Source organism: Apodemus sylvaticus, chromosome 7, assembly GCF_947179515.1.
Source record: "Apodemus sylvaticus chromosome 7, mApoSyl1.1, whole genome shotgun sequence".
NCBI classification, from domain to species: domain Eukaryota; kingdom Metazoa; phylum Chordata; class Mammalia; order Rodentia; family Muridae; genus Apodemus; species Apodemus sylvaticus.
This window is the reverse complement of record NC_067478.1, coordinates 101,876,521-101,895,139: the sequence shown is the minus strand read 5'-3', so window position 1 is coordinate 101,895,139 and position 18,619 is coordinate 101,876,521. Positions and strand designations below refer to the sequence as shown.

At 44.6% G+C, this 18,619-nt stretch overlaps 1 protein-coding gene across 3 annotated transcripts in view; it reads left to right on the top strand.

Annotated features, from left to right (window-relative positions):
* The window catches only part of Prdm10 (PR/SET domain 10), a 109,468-nt gene that overhangs the window by 26,701 nt on the left and 64,148 nt on the right, over positions 1-18,619 (top strand). For all 3 annotated transcript variants that reach the window (XR_007978873.1, XM_052188762.1, XM_052188761.1), the window contains exons 2-4: positions 8,906-9,101; positions 11,468-11,632; positions 13,721-13,780. Coding sequence is in view for 2 of the 3 variants with exons in the window: in XM_052188762.1 (XP_052044722.1) it covers positions 9,033-9,101; positions 11,468-11,632; positions 13,721-13,780 (294 nt within the window). In the remaining variant the exon portion in view is untranslated. The remainder of the gene's footprint in view (positions 1-8,905; positions 9,102-11,467; positions 11,633-13,720; positions 13,781-18,619) is intronic.

Sequence of the window (18,619 nt, the reverse complement as noted above, 5' to 3'; positions counted from 1 at the left end):
GGCTCTTTCTGTTGGCTGCACTTGCAGTGAGCTTTAACACGCGCTACTTCTTGTTCATTGCCGTTGTCCGCCTGGCTCCTCCCTGTGAGCTAACATACATTTTCTGAGATTTAACCCACTTCTTTGGGTTGGTGCGGGCACTAAATTAATGAGCTGAGTTGATCACTGTGAGCTCCTTGGATTCTGACTGAGATGAATTTGAGTTATTTATCTTCGATATCTTGTCCTTGTGACTGGCACTGAACCCACTGTTTCTCTCTGGCCACTCCCACAGGCCTCTGTCCCCAAGAAAGAACTGCATTTGGTAGGAGCTGCTACTGTGACTTACTTTTTTCCCCCTTAGTTTGACCCGATATCTGACAAGAAGCAACACAAAGAAGGAAGGATTCGTCTGGCCAAAGTTTCAGGGAATGCAAAGTCTCATGAAGGGACATCATGGCAGGAAAGGCGTGTTGCAGATGTCTTGGTGTGGGAGCAGTGCCAGCAGTGGGCAGGCGGGCGGGCCGGTCGCTTGCTTGTATCTCAGCGGATCAACAAGGCCAATCTATGAAGCCTTAAGTCCTGTTCCCCACTGACCTATTTCCTGTTGCTGGGCCCCACATTTTAAAGTTCTGAAACAGCACTGCCGTCTGGGGACCAAGTAGTCAGACACTGGAGCCTGTTGGGGAGTGGGGCATTGCACGTTCAAACTGTGACAGGAAGTTTTCTTAAATCTTGCATAAGAAAGAAACAGCTACAACAAAACCCTTGAGAAGAAGGTCAGTAGTCAGAGATGCAAGAAATAAGTTTAGCTCCAAAGTCCGAGATTTGATGAAATAAGAAACCAGGTGAGGGTGCAGGTGTGGAAACTGGTTCCTGACTAGGTTGGCAGTATGGCCTGTACTGCCTTTCACCTTTCGCCTCCTTTCTTCCTAAAAACCTCTTAGGTGGCAGTACCTTAGGTAACTGCAGTTTTCCTGAGATCACTGTCTTTCCCCTGACTCCAGCTCTCGTGCAAGTACAACTCAAGAAGTAAAGTGTGCAGCTGAGGTTAAACTTGTAGAGCGTAGTGCTGTTGGCTGCCACTGCTACCTACTGTTTACTACCTACTGTTTACTACCTACTGTTTACTGCCTACTGTTTACTGCCTACTGTTTACTGCCTACTGTTTACTGCCCTGTGCTGAGCTTCTGGAGGGCAGTGATAGGCTAGTCAGCCTGCTACCTCAGCAGAAGATTGGATTCCATGAATTGCAGAAGGAAGGTGTCACAGACGCAGTTCAAGACCTGAGCCCAAGAGACTGCAGTGGTAGTGAGTGAGCAACGCCAACTTGGCCGGAAGGAGGCAGGGTTGGGTGGGAGGCAGGGTTGGTCTTGAATGTGCCAACTCCTGCTTCTTGGTAGCCATGCACTGATTCCTGGTTGTCATGAGAAAAGAGCCCAGTGACATTCCATCTGTACCTTGGAGAAGTGGGATAGTGATTACTACTTGTTATCTATGAATTTTTTATTTCAGCTTTTTATTATGGAAAACCATGGAGGAAGATTACCACCTTATGCGGTGGGAGCATTATGGACTGAGCCCTCTCTGTTGCACCATTATCTTTTATTATTTTTCAATATGTATTTATTTTGTTTCATGTGTACTAGTGTTTTTCCTGCGTGGGCATGTGTGCATGACACGTGATTGGTTTTCAAGGAAGCCAAAAGAGAGCAACGGGTCCCCTGGAGCAGATGGTTGTGAGCACCTGTGGGTGCTGGGAATGGAACCCAGGTCCTCTGCTAGTGCAGGAAGTGTTCTCAACCACTGAGCCATCTCTTAAGCACCACCATATTTACTTTTTAAAAATGGTTGTTTTTTTAATGTTATTGTGTGCATGTGAGTAGTTTGTATCTGTAAGAGTGTGTGCATGTATTTGAATGTGTATCTGGGAGTGTGTGTGTGTGTGTGTGTGTGTGTGTGAGAGAGAGAGAGAGAGAGAGAGAGAGAGAGTAGGTATACCATGGTCCATTCCTGCAGTCAGGGGACAGTTGGTTGAGTTGCTGCTCTTTTCCCACCTTTAAGTGGATTTCAGGGACTGAACTCAGGTTGTCCGGCTTGCGTGGCAAGTGCTTTTGTAGTATCCTTTTTGATTGACCTTGCTTTTCAAATGATTAAAACATTTTTATATCTAGGGAAATGGTAATATTTCATGATCTTTATTATCAGAGTATAATTGAGAACCATGAACATGGAATTTCTTTTTCCTTTTTTCTTTTGAGGAAGGGTCTCATGTAGCCTAGGCTGGCCTCCTGCTTACTGTGTAGTGGAGGAGGATCTTAAACCTCTGATCCTCTGGCCTCTACCCTCTGAATGCTGTGAGTGTGGGCATGTACCCCTGTGCCTAGTTTTGTGCAGTGCTGGGAACTGACTTTAGGGCTTTGTGTGTGTGTGTGCTGAACAAGCACTTGGCTAATTGATTGGCATCCCCAACCCCTGGAATTTATAAATAGTGAATCTGGTTCTGCTGTTTTACACCACAGAGTTGGTTGGATTCCTTGAAACCTTTCTGTGGCAGTTGTAGGCAGTGGAGGTAGGAGCTTCTGGACTCTCAGAAGGTTCTGGAGTAGTGGCACTAGCTAGGACTGGCCCGTGGTGATGTGGCTGAGAGAGCAGATGATGAAGGATGACACAGTGGGTGGTGACAGGACGGGAGCTCAGACGGAGCTGAGAAGCGGAGTGAGAGGCTGAGCACTCCAAAAATGCCCTTTTCCACAGTCTCCACCACGTAGGTGTGCGCAGTGAACAGAGAAGTTGGTTCTTAGCTCTCCCATTAGAGGCTGTGTCCTATGGGGCAGAGCTATGGACTTTTTCTCTTCATTGCTTACCATGTACTAAAAATGTGTTCAGTGTTCACTGAGGCGAAAAGCTTTGTGACCATTTCTTGAATGTTTGCCATAATGCTGTGTGATCACAAATAGTTCCATGTCTTATTGAATTTAAGATGCTGATGCCAAGAGATACAACTGTATATCATTAAGAAAAAAGAACCTAGCTGGGCAGTGGTGGTCCCACTTGGTAACCCCAGCACTTGGGAGGCAGAGGCCTGCAGATTTCTGAGTTCGAGGCCAGCCCGGTCTATAGAGTGAGTTCCAGGACAGCCAGGTTGATACAGAGAAATCCTGTCTCAAAACAAAACAAAACAAAACAAAAAACTAAGAAAAAAGAACCAGCATGTGCCTTTAATCCCAGCACATGGGAGGCAGAGGTAGAGGCAGGTGGATCTTTGAGTTCGAGGCCAGCCTGCAGCACAGAGTGAATTCGAAACCCTGTCTTGAAAAACAGAAAAAAGAAAAGAAAAGAAAACAAACAAAACAAGACAAAAAACAAAACAATTAAATGCACTCCAGCTGGGACGCTGGTCCTGGAGATAGCTTAGCTCCCCCAGGTTGGTGGCTCAGTCCTCAAGGCTGCTGCCTTTTTGAGGTGGCAGTAACAGCTGCAGCTTGTTTTACCTGTGCTTCTGGTGGTCTGTTCTAAGTTCACATGCCCCACCCTGTGTCAGGACTTCCATGTCTTCACTAGAGTGGCTCATAGATCTCTGGGAACTCTTGGTGTTTACTGGCTTGTAAAGGAGAGTACAAAGGATGCCGGTGAGCTCCAGATGATTGTATACAGAGAGCAAGAGGTAGGAGAGGGCGTCCTGCCCCCTCCAGACGTACTTCTTCCTGGAAGCTATCCTAAAGCTGGCTAAAATGTCATTTTTGGCCTTTGGTGCTAAATTTAATCTTTAGTCTGTTATCTGTGTCATTCCCTACACACTTTTTAAGAGTTTAGTACAGGACAGTGGGTGGATGGTAGGATGGGAACTAAACATGATGGAGAAGAGGGTGCTGGAAGAGGCTGGACAGACAGCAACTTCAGAGGGCTGAAGCCACAATCTTTTTTTTTTTTCATATTGTCTTGGCAACAGCACCCATCGTGAACCTCCCCAGACTGCCAACATCAGCTGTGTCATTAGCACCCTTTGTAGGGGTCGGGGACTTAAGATTTACCTGCCAGGTAAAGGGGACAAAGACCAAAAGTGTATTTCCTGCTGCCACTCTGCGCCACTACTGGTGCTGGGGACTTCCTGGGCCCGCCTTTGTGGGCAGCGAGTCTCCTCCTCATTGCTAAAGGTTACAGCTGCTCTTTCCTACACACAGATCGATTGCTGTGTCTTTCCCCTGTGTACATGCTAAGCAGCGATCCCTCCCCAGCCCCACTCTGTGGAGTTGCAGGTGTTTGACATCATGTACCGTTTCTTGAGCCAGTAAGATTTAACAAAGATGCTTCAGATCGGAATGGTCGTCCTGCTCGTTTTGGTGTCTGCTTTCTTCCTAACATCTGTTACATTTCATCTCCTTTAGGAAGTGATCTCAGCACACCTCTGGGCTAGACATCCTCTCCTCTACCCCCATTCTCACAGTAGGATATCTTTACTCAAGAAAAAGCACCTGAGTTCTTCCTCATGTCAGCAGTTAACAAAACATACTCCTTGTCTCTAAGGAACTTAGAGGCTTACGATAAGCAGGGAACAGACTGGCACACATTTGGATAACGTTTGAAAAATGATTGCTTATTTATTTGTAGCAAACATTACGCTGAAGCACTTTTTATCCACTACTTTGTGTCATCTGTCAGTAGTCACATGGCCTCCATTTTACATAGAAAACAGGGAAAGAGACCTTTTGAGATTTGCTCAAGGTTAGCTAACTTGCTTCTTCTCTCAGCCCAGGCTGTGTCAGATGCACTTTCGAGCTCTGTGCCTCAGGTGCGCTCAGTATACTGGGTTCAGGGTAGGTGAGGACCAGTGTCGTTCAGGAACTAATAATGGTCTCACTATACACAGCACTTCAACTGCTGCAGTTCTTGGAGAAAAGAATGTGAGACTTTGACCGTCATAACCCAGAATATGTCCAGAATAATTGCCATCATGACATCATGGTAAAAGATGAGAGCAAACCTACGTGGCCAGGCGGGCAGCGCACGGCTTGCCCAGTACTCATCTGTGTGCGAGGGTTGGTATGTATGGGGTGTATAGACGTGCCCTTGCTTGTGGAGGCTAGAGGACAACCTCAGGGGTCAGTCCCCGGAAACCAACTGCCCGACTCGTCTTTCACTGGCCTAGAACTTACCAACAACACTGGCTCCTTATATGGTTTCTGGGGATTGAACCCTATCTTTGTGTTTACAAGGTAGCACTGTATGGACTGATGTATCTCACAGGTCCCCAGAACCTAGACGTTTATCAACATGAAAGTGCTTGAGTAAATCACAATATATTCATACAAAAAATATGCAGCTGGAATAAAAAAGTTAAGAAAATGTATGTGGCTGGAGCAGTGCACAGGATAGGTTGTCACAGAACACACTAGAAGAATTGTTACCTTGTAAGGAGTCCAGTCATTCATTTGTTTGTGGTTGGGGCAACAATATAAATATATTGTATTTGTATTTGCTTGTATGTGAATAAAATGCCTTTGGAAGGAAAACAAGAAACTGATTCTAGGAATTGTTCCTGAGACTAAGAGACTCTGGGGAGGGTGACTGTCCACCATATCTTCTTGTACTCTTAATTTTCAGGTAATTTTATTTAATACTTATTAAACTAGAAATATATGAAAGAAATAAAACAGGCTGGGCTCAGTGTGAAGCGCTTGCTTAACACCTGTGAGGTCCTGGGTTCCACCTTTCCCTCATAGTACAAAACATCTTCCTAGAAATTAAAACTAAGAGGAGACATGTGGGGTTGTGTACAGTCTGCAAGGACACTAGTAGAACTGCCTGGTCCAAGTACTCCCATGGCTAGGGGCATCTGAGTATAAAAAAATTCTCTAATTCTGGTATGAGAAGGATACTACTGCATATCTTTTGTGATATTTTTGCTAAACGTTTGTATCTCGAATCTAACCTCAGAGAAATATCAGGTAAACTGAAGACCATTCTGTATCACTGAAGACCAGGAATAGGAAGCTGTTGGGATGAAATAGACAGAGGGACATGGCAGGGAGCACACACAGCACACACACAGGGAGCACACACGTGGGGCTCATACACAGGGGGCACATACAGCACACACACAGGGAGCACACACAGCACACACAGGGAGCACACACAGGGAGCTTATACATAGGGGGCACACACAGCACACACATAGGGAGCACACACAGCACACACACAGGGAGCACACACAGCACACACACACACAGGGAGCACACACAGCACACACACAGGGAGTGCACACAGGGAGCTTATACATAGGGGGCACACACAGCACACATGAGGGGAGCATACACAGCACACACACAGGGAGCGCACACAGCACACATGAGGGGAACACACACAGCACACACACAGGGAGAACTCACAGAGTTCTGCCTGCCTCTGCCTCTCAAGTGCTGGGATCAAAGCCATGCATCTCTACCACCCACCTTAGTCTGGGTAATTTAGCAAGATGCAATTTAAAAAAAAAGGCAAAGAAGCAGTGTTTGCAGCTTACTCTAAAAAATGCTTGAGGTGAGAAGAGAAGAGAAAAGTGTGAGCGCAGGAATGGTGCAGTGGGAACTCTTGCCGTGCAGACCTGCAGGCTGCAGTGTGGCTCCTGTCTCTACTTTGCACGTGCTGAGAATGCAGGCTTCCACCACCTGGGCCTGGCTTTCACATGGGTTTGGGGGTTATGAAGACTCTAGCCACTTTGTCATTTCCAGTGTTTCTGGTACTACTGAATATGGTGGGGCAGTGTGGGGCAGGGGAGAGGAAGGCAGAAACAGGCTGTTCACAGGCCTTCATGAAGGTGGCTGCTGTGCGCTTCACACACCACAATTCCTGAGTTCAAGTTAGGCACAGGGCGTTACAGTATCCTTCATTGGGCATTATTTTGATGGAGATTGGAGTATGTGTGGTATAGGAACATGCCTCTTATCATATTTTTATTAATAATGGAGAAGGCTCTGGTGGATGCTGGCCAGCGCTCTTTCCTGTCCTACTGCTGCCTTTCCCTGTCTGCTTTGGTGGAAGTGGTTAGAAGTGGGTCAAGCATGATGAAAATGTCGTGTGAGTGGGATGCCAGTGTTTTATGTTTCTCATCAAAAAGGAAGAGCATCCATCACCTTAAAAAGAGTCTGTCTTCCGGGCTGGAGAGGTAGACTGGTGCTGAAGATCACTTGCTCTTGCAGAGGACACCTGCGTTCAGTTCCCAGCACCCATATAGTAGCTCACAACTATCTGTAACTCCAATTTTAGGGACAATAATGGCCACCTCTGTCCTCCTCTGGTGTGCCTCATGGCACACATGTAGTATACATATAGGCAAACGATCATACATACAAATAAGTAAATCTTTTAAAAAATAAGTTGTTTTTTTTAATTTTATTTATTTTCATTTCATGTGCATTGATGTTTTGACTACATGTATGTCTTTCTGAGGTGTTGGGGATCTCTCAACATGGAGTTACAGATAGTTGTGAGCTGCCATATGGGTGCTGGGAATTGAACCTAGAACCTCTGAAAGAGCAGCTAGTGTTCTTAACCACTAATTCATCTCTCCAGACCCTAAAAATAAGTTTTTAAAGCCGGTGGTGGCACATGCCTTTAATCCCAGCACTTGGGAGGCAGAGAACAGGTATATTTCTGAGGTCAGTCTGATCCATAGAGCGAGTTTCAGGATAGCAAGAGCTACACAGAGAAACTCTGTCTTGAACCCTTTCCTGCCTAAAAGGTAAAGCTAATCTTTTAAAGAATCTTATCTTGGGGCTGGAGAGATGGCTCAGCGGTTAAGAGCACTGACTGCTTTTCTAGAAGTCCTGTATCCAATTTCCAGCAACCACATGGTGGCTCACAACCGTCTGTAATGAGATCTGATGCCCTCCTTTGGTGTTTCCTGAAGACAGCTATAGTGTACTCACATAAAATGAATAAATAACTAAAAAAGAGTCTTATCTTAGCAAGCAGAGTCTCAAAGCACAGACTTGGTGTTTGAAGGACTTGACTGCTCACTCTTTACTTCTGTCCTGACCCGGAAGAATGTGAGCTGAGACATGCAGTTTCTTTCTGTGTTTTTGGTTTTTTTTTGTTTTTTTCGAGACAGGGTTTCTCTGTATAGCCCTGGCTGTCCTGGAACTCTCTCTGTAGACCAGGCTGGCCTCGAACTCAGAAATCCCCTCGCCTCTGCCTCCCAGAGTGCTGGGATTACAGGCGTGCGCCACCACCGCCCGGCATGCAGTTTCTTTCATGAGCAGTTTATCCTTTGTTTTGCCATTTTTATTCTGCTCTTCATTTTCCGTAGAAATGGTAGTGTGCAGCATGAGGTCATGTGTACCAGAGAAAGCCTGGTCTATGTGGCCTGCCTGGTGGTGGCAGCGACACACACCTTTAATCCCAGCACTCAGGAGGAGGAGGCAGGTGAATCTGTCTGAGTTTGAGACTAGCCTGGTCTACTGAGTCAGTTCTAGGAAGCCAGGGAGGGATACACAGAAAAGGCATGTCTCAAAAAAAACCAAAAACCAAACCAAACCACCACAAAAAAAACAAATTTTGACTATACATCAATCAGATTAGAGCGTAAGCCTGTTATTTACCCATAGCTAATACACAGGAAAATAATTTTTCTCAAAAGACCTAAGATTGCTTTCAATATTTATAATGAGGTTTGCATTATATATGTAGTTCCCATATATGTGTGTGCGCACGCACACACACACACACACACACACATCTAATAATTATCCAAAATATAGCAGGTATGCATTATTTTATATTGCCACAAATAATGCATTATTCTTACCCTTTGTTTGCTGAGGTATGTTAGCTTTTAACAAAACCTTTTCTTTCCCCTTTGTGGTTGAAACTAATTTATGAAGACATAGCCATCCACTTAAAGCTTGGTCCCTTTCCTTTCTTTTCTCAGGGTGCTGCAGAGACCTTCCCGCCCTGCGTGAGCACGTGTACACATCACGGATGAGTGTTCTCTGTCCTATGCTGCTGCTGCTGCTGCTGTAGGTGGGCCAGACTTGGAGCTGTCCAACAAGGACAAAATGGATCCCAAAGATGAAAGCGCTCATGTGTGGCCAACGTCCGCAGACCACGAACAGAGCACTGCACAGGTGAAGGATAGCCCCTTCCCGCTCGCTCACTGTCCGCAGTAGTGTTTCAGTTGGGTAGATGCCGACAGACAGCTAAACACAGCGGTGTCTGTCTCCGTAGCGAGTGTGGCTGTGGGGGAGTGCATGTGAGAGCTTGCTTGGAGAAGGAGGAATGCATTAGCACTTGGCTGCTCATCTGTCCTGGAGGCCTCACCTCTGCACCTCGCTGCTAGATGCTGTTTTCTGCCCTCCTTAGCTGTGCTATGATCCTGAAACCCTCAAGCCTTTGCTGGCTACTTTTACCTTAGCCAGTGAAGGGTATTCAGTTCTCCATGAGTAATGAATGTTTATAAAATAAGTGACCTATCTTCTCTTTTAAGACACGGTCTTATCTAGCCTGGAACTATATAAGTCTAGACTGGTCTTGAACTCATAGACATCTGCCTGTTTCTGCCTTCCAAGTGATAACGGGAGGCAAGCTAGGCCCATAAACCCAGTTTTAAACAATATGATAAACAGGAGGTTTTGATCCAGTTCTTCACTAAATTGTATGACCACAGTACCACTGTCAAAATCAGAAAGTTAACCTTGAAAGATTTAAATGTGCAAATATTACTTAACTTAAGAAATAATCAACACTGTAGTAAGCAATCATGATGATATGATATAACTTAAAGCCTACAGTCTAGAATTTAGAGAAAGTGATTCCAGAGATGTTTCCAGCAGAATAACTGAGAACACTGCTTTCCTCATGGGAACTGTTTTGATGACGACTTTCATTAATTTATATACTATGTTTACCCAAAAGTAGGAGAAAAAGTGAGGAGTGGGGCAGTTGATCTCTAGGACGTCAAGGACAGTCTGGTCTTCTTAGTGAATTCCAGGCAGTCAGGGCTCTATAGTGAGACTTTGAGGGGTTGGGGGAGAAGATGGTTTTGTGAGGTTCTGTGTTTTGATCAGGGTCAGGGTCTCTGTGCGCCCTCCCCCCCCCCCCTGAATTCTTTATCTTCAGTTTTTTTCTGCTCCATAATTCTGCACATTCTTATTATAGACTGAGTGAGAACAGGCAAGTGGGAAGCTTAGCCTTCTCCTTTTTTTTGAGGAAAATGTCTGTCCTCTATTTTAAAGCTTTGGTATGAAAGAGGAGGTTGGAAACTAAGTCACAAGATTACCTTGCAGCAATGAAAGCTGAGGTGCTGTGCTGAGCCTAATTCCCACGCAGACGCTTCATCTCCGGTGTTAAGTTGGAAGTATACAGAAGACAGACTAATGCAGGAAGCCTGTTGTATTCCTGTGGTGCTCATTTATACTTGGCCTCTAGCACTCTTTCTGGGCATTAAGGTAGTTTATGAGTCATCTGTGAAATCTGTTACTGCCTGCTGGAGAAAACTGCCCTAGAAGCATTAGGACCAGTGGCAAGCCAGTAGGAATAAGGATGCCAAGCCAGGAGGTCAGCACATCAGTTATCTCTGCCCCAGATGTGTGCTGTGGTTATCCACCTGTGGACTTGCTGTGTCAAGGAAGAGGCATATGCCATGCTGGGGCCTCCGCAGAGTCACTCTTCATTGCCAGCCACTCGCAGAGGACTTTACACAGCTCAGTTCTCTTAGTTCTCTAGGTCTTGGGACACAGACAGACACTTCTCTGTGGATAGCTGAACTGCTTGGCCAGAACCACTTAAAAGTACTTCATTAAGCCGGGCAGTGGTGGCGCAGGCCTTTAATCCCAGCACTTGGAAGGCAGAGGCCAGCCTGGTCTACAGAGTGAGTTCCAGGACAGCCAGGGCTACACAGAAAAAACCTGTCTTGAAAAATACCAAAAAAAAAAAAGTACTTCATTAAGGTTTTCTGCGTCCTTACTTAGCCAGTGAGGAGGCGTTGCACCACATCCATTGATTCAGTGACATTTCCTAACTTGCTCCATGCAGTATGTCCTTCACATATGAAACAGCATGTAGGAGTGAAAGTGACCTTATTTTAATGTGTCTGCTGAAAAGCAGTATGCATTAGAAATTAGAATTTTTATAATGTGTTGAAAGCAATTGCTTTTAGGCCTACATCACAAAGCAGTGTGTGTTTTGTATTTTAACAGTGGTGTCATTCAGAAATCTACAGTTGCTTTTCCAGGATCAATTAATTACCCCTTCATGAGTCACCAGAAGTTATCTATTTGCGTTGTGTTTTTAAGGCAAAAGAATCCAAGTCAGCTCTCTGACATTAGCATCCTGCCTTCTGGGCTCTAGCTCAGCAAGGATGAAGGCACATCGGGCTTCTTTCCCTGGCGTTAGGGGGTTTCAGCTCAGCTGTGCTTGCTTGGCCGAATGCCTTTGTGAGTTTGATTTTGCTTTATAAAGACAGATGCTACATACTTGACTGCTTTCTCCCCAGGTGCACTTTGTTCCGGATGCCGGAACTGTGGCTCAGATTGTATACACTGACGACCAAGTCCGTCCACCCCAGCAGGTGGTGTATACAGCAGATGGTGCCTCCTACACATCAGTGGACGGTCCAGAGCACACACTGGTGTACATCCACCCTGTGGAAGCTGCACAGGCATGTGAAGGATTGTTTTTGACTTGTTTATTAATTAATATGCCAATTACTTATGTTTGCTATGGGTCAGTTGTTGTCCTAGATGTTTTAATTCGGTAAACATTCAGATAAGTTTTATGCTATCAAGGAGCGTATAACGAATTTGGCAATGAAAGAGATGGCACATTTATTTAAATTAAATGCAAAATGAGTTAGAACCCCAATCTCTTGTCAGCCTTTGTCTCCAGTGGCCACTGAGGTGGTTGTCAATTTGTTCCCTGTACTGAGTATCCAGAATCAAGCATTTGAAGCTGGCTCACTGAGAACATACAGACATTTCAGTTAAGTGTGTGAACTAAGCATCCTACTCCCAGCTTGTGCTGTTGTTCGTTAGTAACTTATTGGTTATAGGACTCTAATAGAAGTCAGCAAAGATTCACAAAAGCTTTACAACATAGCCTTTAGTTTTTGCCACTGACTTGAAGTTTTTAAAAGACACAAATGGCCCACAAATGTTTTTGGCACTTTACAGAGTTCAAAATGTTTATGATATGTTACATGTACACATGTGTTTCATAGAGTACATGTACACAGGTCCCATAAACCATGCTCACACATACTAATGAAGGCTGAGGCTGTAGTCAATATGCAGCAATTGTACTACTGTCATTTCTTCATTTTGTGTTGCATGTTAACCCAGACCTTTCTGCATGCTAGGTGCCTGCTCTTATCAGTGCCTGTAGCGTCGGCCCCGAAACTTTTTTTTTTTTTGAGACAGGATTTTTCTACATAGCTCTGGCTGAGTTGGAACTCACTATTATGTAGATCATGCTGGCCTTGAACTCACAGAGATCTGCCTGCCTCTGCACGCCTGGCTTCATTTGTTGTCTGTTCTGGGTTTTTTTTTTTTTTTTTGAAGATTTGTTTTATTTATTGTATGAGCACTCTATCTGCATGTACACCTGCACACCAGAAGAGGGCATCAGATCCCAGTATTAGACGGTCGTGAACTACCACGTGGGTGCTGGGAATTGAACTCTAAAAGAGCAGCCTGCACTCTTAACCACTGAGTCAGCTCTCCAGCCCCGCCTTTTTTTTAAGTGCATATTTTTATAGTAGGATCCCTGTCATAAAATTGTCCTTGTGTAATATTTCATCAAGAGGCTCATATCACTTCTACAAAAAAATGAGATTCACCTCATGAATACATTTCCAGTCTATACAGAGATGAAATTGTCAAATGTTCGTGTGGTACTGTTGCAATGCCTGGGTTTAATGTTATTCCTCTGGCTGCATTGACGTACATCCAGAGGCTGTGTAAAGAATGGCCTGTGTGTAAGTGCTAGTTTATTATAATGTTAAGTAAATGTCTGTATTTCCATAATTTTTAAAATGTCAAAATGAAGAAATCTCAACTTCTTGTACCAGTTCCTCTGGAATTCAGACTTAACCAGTTTTTATTCCCATAGGTTTATGAAAATCTTGAGCAAACCAAAGTCTTTCAAAAGATTTGACCAAGTGGCTTTCTCTGGATTGGAGATACTGACCATGTCTTAGCTGTAACTTATGGAAATCCTCCTTTTCTAGTTGTTATGTGTTTACATGGTTAAGCTTCTTAATTATCATTATTGTACCCACTGACTTTGTCAAAGAATCCACGGGCTATATATTCAATTTATATTCTTTCTACTTTTCTGATGATAAACACGGGTTCCTGTCATAATAGCTTATCAACCCGGGTTCCTGACACTCTGGTCCGCTCTCAATCTGTATAACCCACTCGCAGGTCTCTGTGAGTAGACTTCAGCCTGAGTGCTGTGCTCCATGCATGTTAGCATGTCTTTATGTTAGCATGACATGCCTTTTTAATTAGCTGTGACGTTCAACTTCAAGAGGGGCTTTGCTCGAGAGTAAAACACTAAAGTCTGTTAGCCTTTTGGGATGGTTGTTTCTTCAGTCTCTGGAGCCTTGCGAATGAAAGGCTGTAGCCAGGTGCAAGCATACTGTCTTTATGTCCTGCATTAATGAAGGATTACCAGCTGTGAGTCAAGGTAACTCTCCTAAGAGGTGAGCAGTCTGTAATCTATCGATATGTTTGTTTTTCTCTAGACTCTGTTTACAGATCCAGCCCAGGTAGCTTATGTCCAACAGGATGCCACAGCTCAACAGGTAATGAAAAGCCCTTTGTGGCATGTGGTAGTAATAGAGTGGCTGTCACATTCCTTCAGTGTCCTTCTACCCTTATGCCACCTTGAGTGTTTGGCTTTTGTACGTACATTCTCTAACTTCTTTAATGGAAAGAACAAAACAGAACACAATACTAACACTCTGCAGTCAGTATATTGGAATAACCTGCTAGTAAAGAGTGCATGGTTGGGGAAGTTTTAAAAGGTGAGCATGCACCACTGAGGCCAAGGAGCCAGGAGGGTCGGTTGAGTCCATCTGGTTAAGACCAGCCTGGGTTAAGACTTGTCGGATCAGACACTCAGTTCACGTTTCCATTAAAAGAATGATCTGAGGGGTTGTTGCTGTTTTTACTGTTGGTACTGACCTGATGCCTCTATTTAACACTAGCACTTGGGAGGCACAGCTTCTAAGCCACATCGAGTTACGTGGCTAGGCTTTGCTTCAGGAGAAAGGCAAGATGGTAGAGAGACAGACAGGGAGAGACAAACAGAAGCACTCACACCAAGCCTTTCCTCCTGAGTTTCATGCTCAGGGAGTCCTTGACAGTTACTTGAGAGGGAAATTTCTTTTCTAGACAACACAGCACCCTTTTCATTCCCTGATGAAGTCTAGTTCTGGGTGGTTGCTGTCAGTAGCAGCCTGAAGGAGACTGATGAGTGTTTGATGGACAGATCAGGAGGTAGCAAGTACCTCAGCCTTCCTGTGCCTGAGGAGCAATGGCTGCTCATTTTATGTCTCCTAGTGTTGTATACTTTCTGATGTGTCATATCATGTGGTGCTCATCCCAAAAAATCAAACCTGAATCTGATCAAGTCTGGTGAGTGTTCTGTAGCTGACAGGATGCATGGCAGACAAACTGGATGAGTCAAAGATGTCTAAGACTGCTTGGTGAAATCTACCTCGGACTGCAGGCGAAATGAAAGGAAATCAAAATGAAGTTTTGATTTTGAGACAGGGTCTCGTGTATTCTAAGCTGTTAGGCTTGAACTCATGTAGCCGAAGATGATTTTGAACTTCTGGTCTGTCTGCCTTCAGTGTCCTCCTCTGCACTGGGATCCCAGGCATGCATCATGACACTGTGTGTGTCCTGAGGATGGAGCCAGGTCTTCTGCACACGTGAGGCAAACACCGTGTGAGCGGAGCCACATCCCATCCAGACAAGCTGTTTGGATTTTGTTGCTGTATTGTTTTCTTTTCATTTGTACAAGCATTCTACCCCTGAGCTTTGTCCCCTGACTTTTCCCACAAATAATTGCAAGGGAAAAGAAGAGGAGGGGAACTCAGAGACTTGGATGAATCAGTGTAATAAGTGCTGTATATGGGTTTCATTTGGATCCTGGTTATATTGAACCAAGTGTAAAAAATGAGGGCATAATTGGAAAAATAGCAACACTAAAGGATTTCTAATTACACTAAAAAACAGTAAGTTCTTAGAAATGATACTATGTAAACTATAAAGGTCACTGTATAGAAATATGTACACACACACACACACACACACACACTGAACTATTTAAAGATGATAGTCTATAAGATGTGTACGTTTTGCTTTACAGTAATCTAGTGAAAGGTGAAGAGGGCAGAAGATCAATTAGTGTTCTGAATCTAAGTGGCAAGGGTATGGGATTTGTTGCATTGTCTGCTTGCTTGATGCATTTGAGATTTGTTTTTATGCGTAAGAAAACATGTTTTTGCTTTTTTGAGGTAGTGGGTTAGCATTGTAGCCTAGGCTGGCCCTGAGTGTGATATTATTCTGCCTCAGCCGCTCATGGGCTGGGATTACAGGTGTAAGCCACCATGTTTTGTTTAAGAAAACCATTTTGATGATTCTTTGTATGTTGCTCCTGGCTATTGAAGAAGTTTCTATCCCTGTCAACTGTGTGCAGAAGCCTGTTTCATCCCTACTATTGGTGTGCTTTCATTCCTCTAGATCTTGACAATCTGATGGACAAATGGTGTTTTGTTGTTTGACTATTCAGGCATGCTTTAATTGATGGTTTTGTTTCCATTTACACCTCAAAGGGCCCTTCATCTTCTCCCATCTCCCAAAACAATCTGGTCCTTTTATGTTTTGTATGAAAGGAAAATTGTACTTAGATAGCTCTGTGAACCCTGGCATCATAAAACGGTGTGACTGTAGGTGTTGGCTTAGTCTTGCTTGGGCTTGTTCTTCCTGCTGGGGTCAAGTTTAGGCCCTGTACATGGAGAATACACAGCACCACAGAACTGCGTCCCCACCTCTGTCTGCCTGCCTGCCTGCCTGTCTGTCTGTCTGTCTCAGTCTCTGCCCTTCTTTCCTTTCCTTTCCTTTCCTTTCCTTTCCTTTCCTTTCCTTTCCTTTCCTTTCCTTTCCTTTCCTTTCCTTTCCTTTCCTTTCCTTTCCTTTCCTTTCCTTCCCTTTCCTCTTTCTTTCCTTCTTTCTTTCTTTCTTTCTTTCTTTCTTTCTTTCTTTCTTTCTTTCTTTCTTTCTTTCTTTCTTTTTCTTTCTTTCTTTCTCTCTCTCTTTCTCTCTTTCTCTCTTTCTTTCTTTCTCTCTTTCTCTTTCTCTCTCTCTCTTTCTTCTTTCTTTCTTTCTTTCTTTCTTTCTTTCTTTCTTTCTTTCTTTCTTTCTTTCTTTCTTTCTTTCTTTCTTTCTTTCTTTTTTGCTTTCTTGCTTTCTTTCTTGCTTTCTTTCTTTCCTCCTTAGTTGAAAGGCCTCTTTTGTGTTCTTACTGGTAGAGAGATCTGTCTGAAGCTCTTTTTGCGTGTTCATTCCTTTGTCTTTAAGAGAAGTAGCAGTGGTGCACAGACAAGGAAGCACCCACTCCTCTTTATTTCCAAAAATTAGCATGTGTGACTTCCCACACACAGAGAGTAAACTGTGCTTTCCTGGTAATTGGGCTCAGTAGGAGCCACAAACCATCCTGCCTTACTCATTGCTGTCCACTGTCATTTCCTGTTGCACTTCTCAGATGACTCGCATCCTGAAATGCATTGCATAGATTTGGAATTAATCACAGGGTGGCATTAAGTGGGAAGAAGAAAGTGTACAGTAAGTTTAGCAAATCCTTTTTCCTTTCACTGTTTGACTGTGCAGCAGTGGAATGTCCAGGACTAGCAGCTTCCTTTGAAATTCTTTTCTTCTGTGTAAACCAGGCACACACGGGTCACTTACCACTGCCTGGCCATTACCAGGAGGAATGTATTTAGCTTGTTGCCTAGTATTCAAGGAGGGGCAGAGTAGGAGGTGTTTCTATCGGCTGCTGCCTTCCTTGAATAGACGAAATTCCACAGGGGCCGTTGTGACTTAGTGGAAAAGCCAAGTAGTGGCAGAACTTGAATTTCATGTCTGCAGCTTGGGGGCTGAGACTACCTCCTTCAAAGGAACTTAGATACTACCTAGCTCAGTAAATGCCAGGGGGATTTGACTTAAACTATGCTGCAGAGCATCCCACTGTGTTCAGGCCTGTGCTGTCTACATAGAGACGGCGCTTACCCGGAAATGCTCTTCGATGCTTTCCCTGCTTTTCCCACAGTGCTTGTTGTGCTTTGAGTATTCAGTGTTCACACCTGCTTCAGCATCAGCCCTCAAAGCTAACACTGAAGTGTGGGACGGGAAGGTTGTCGTGACTGTTTCCATGCCAGTTTTCTCAGCAGTGTCGAGAAGCCAGCAGCAACCTTGCCGAACCAGAGTTCTTGTAGCCACATCTACTGAGAAGTGTCTCACTGTAGCTTTAGAGTGACTCTGAGTTGAGTGCATCTTTTTGGTGACTTCTGCACAGAGACAGACTCCATGAGGAGCTGAAGTTTGTGTATTCGGTGTTTCGGTGGAGATGACATTCGTTGCTAACACTGGCATCTAGCTTAAGTGGCTAAGAGAAGGTGGAGTAGTAGATGGCTCAAGGTGATGAGTAGGGATGAAGTTGCTTCCTTCCTTGCAGGGTGTGCTGAGGAGGTTGCTCTACCAGAAATCCCCCCCACCCCCCACCCGTTATCTCCCCGCCTTCAGGAGCATCTAGTCTGTGTTCGAGCTGAGGCAGAGTATCTTCCTACTTCCCTCCCCTCCCCCATTAAAAAAAAAAAACGTTCTGAAAGGCTCAGAGGTACAGAGATAGAATGTTGTGTAAAAGTCTAGGTTAAATGACTGCATGTTCAAACAAACGCAGGCCAGGCATGCCTGTTATCCCAGCTACTTGGGAGGTGGTGTCAAGAATCATGAGTTCAAGACCATTCTGATGGTTCTCTCTGTTGTTTGAGACAAGGTCTCTCTCTAGCTCCCTGGCTATCCATACTCACTGTATAGAGCAGGCTATCCTTGAACTCACTGAGTTCTGCCAGTCTCTGCCTGCTGAGTACTGGAATTAAAGTCACGTATTAACATGCCTGTCTACGTGGGGCTCTTTAAAAAAAGAGTCACCAGGTTTGGTGGCTGTGATGGCTTGTTCAGCCCAGGGAGAGGCACTATTAGAAGGTGTGGCCCTGATGGAGTAGGTGTGTCACTGTGGGTGTGGGCTTTAAGACCCCCATCCTAGCTGCCTGGAAGCCAGCCTTCTCCTAGCAGCTTTCAGATAAAGATGTAGAACTCTCAGCTCCACCTGTACCAGGCCTGCCTGGACACGGCCATGCTCCCACCTTGATAGTAATGGATTGAACATCTGAACCTGTAAGCCAGCCCCAGTTAAATGTAAGAGAGTTAAGTCTTATAAGAGTTGCCTTGGTCACGGTGTTTGTTCATAGCAATAAAACCCTAACTAAGATAGTGGTACATATATGCCCATAATTTCGGATTTTAGGAGGCAGTAGCAAGAGGCTCACAAGTTAAAGGGCAGCCTGAACTACATA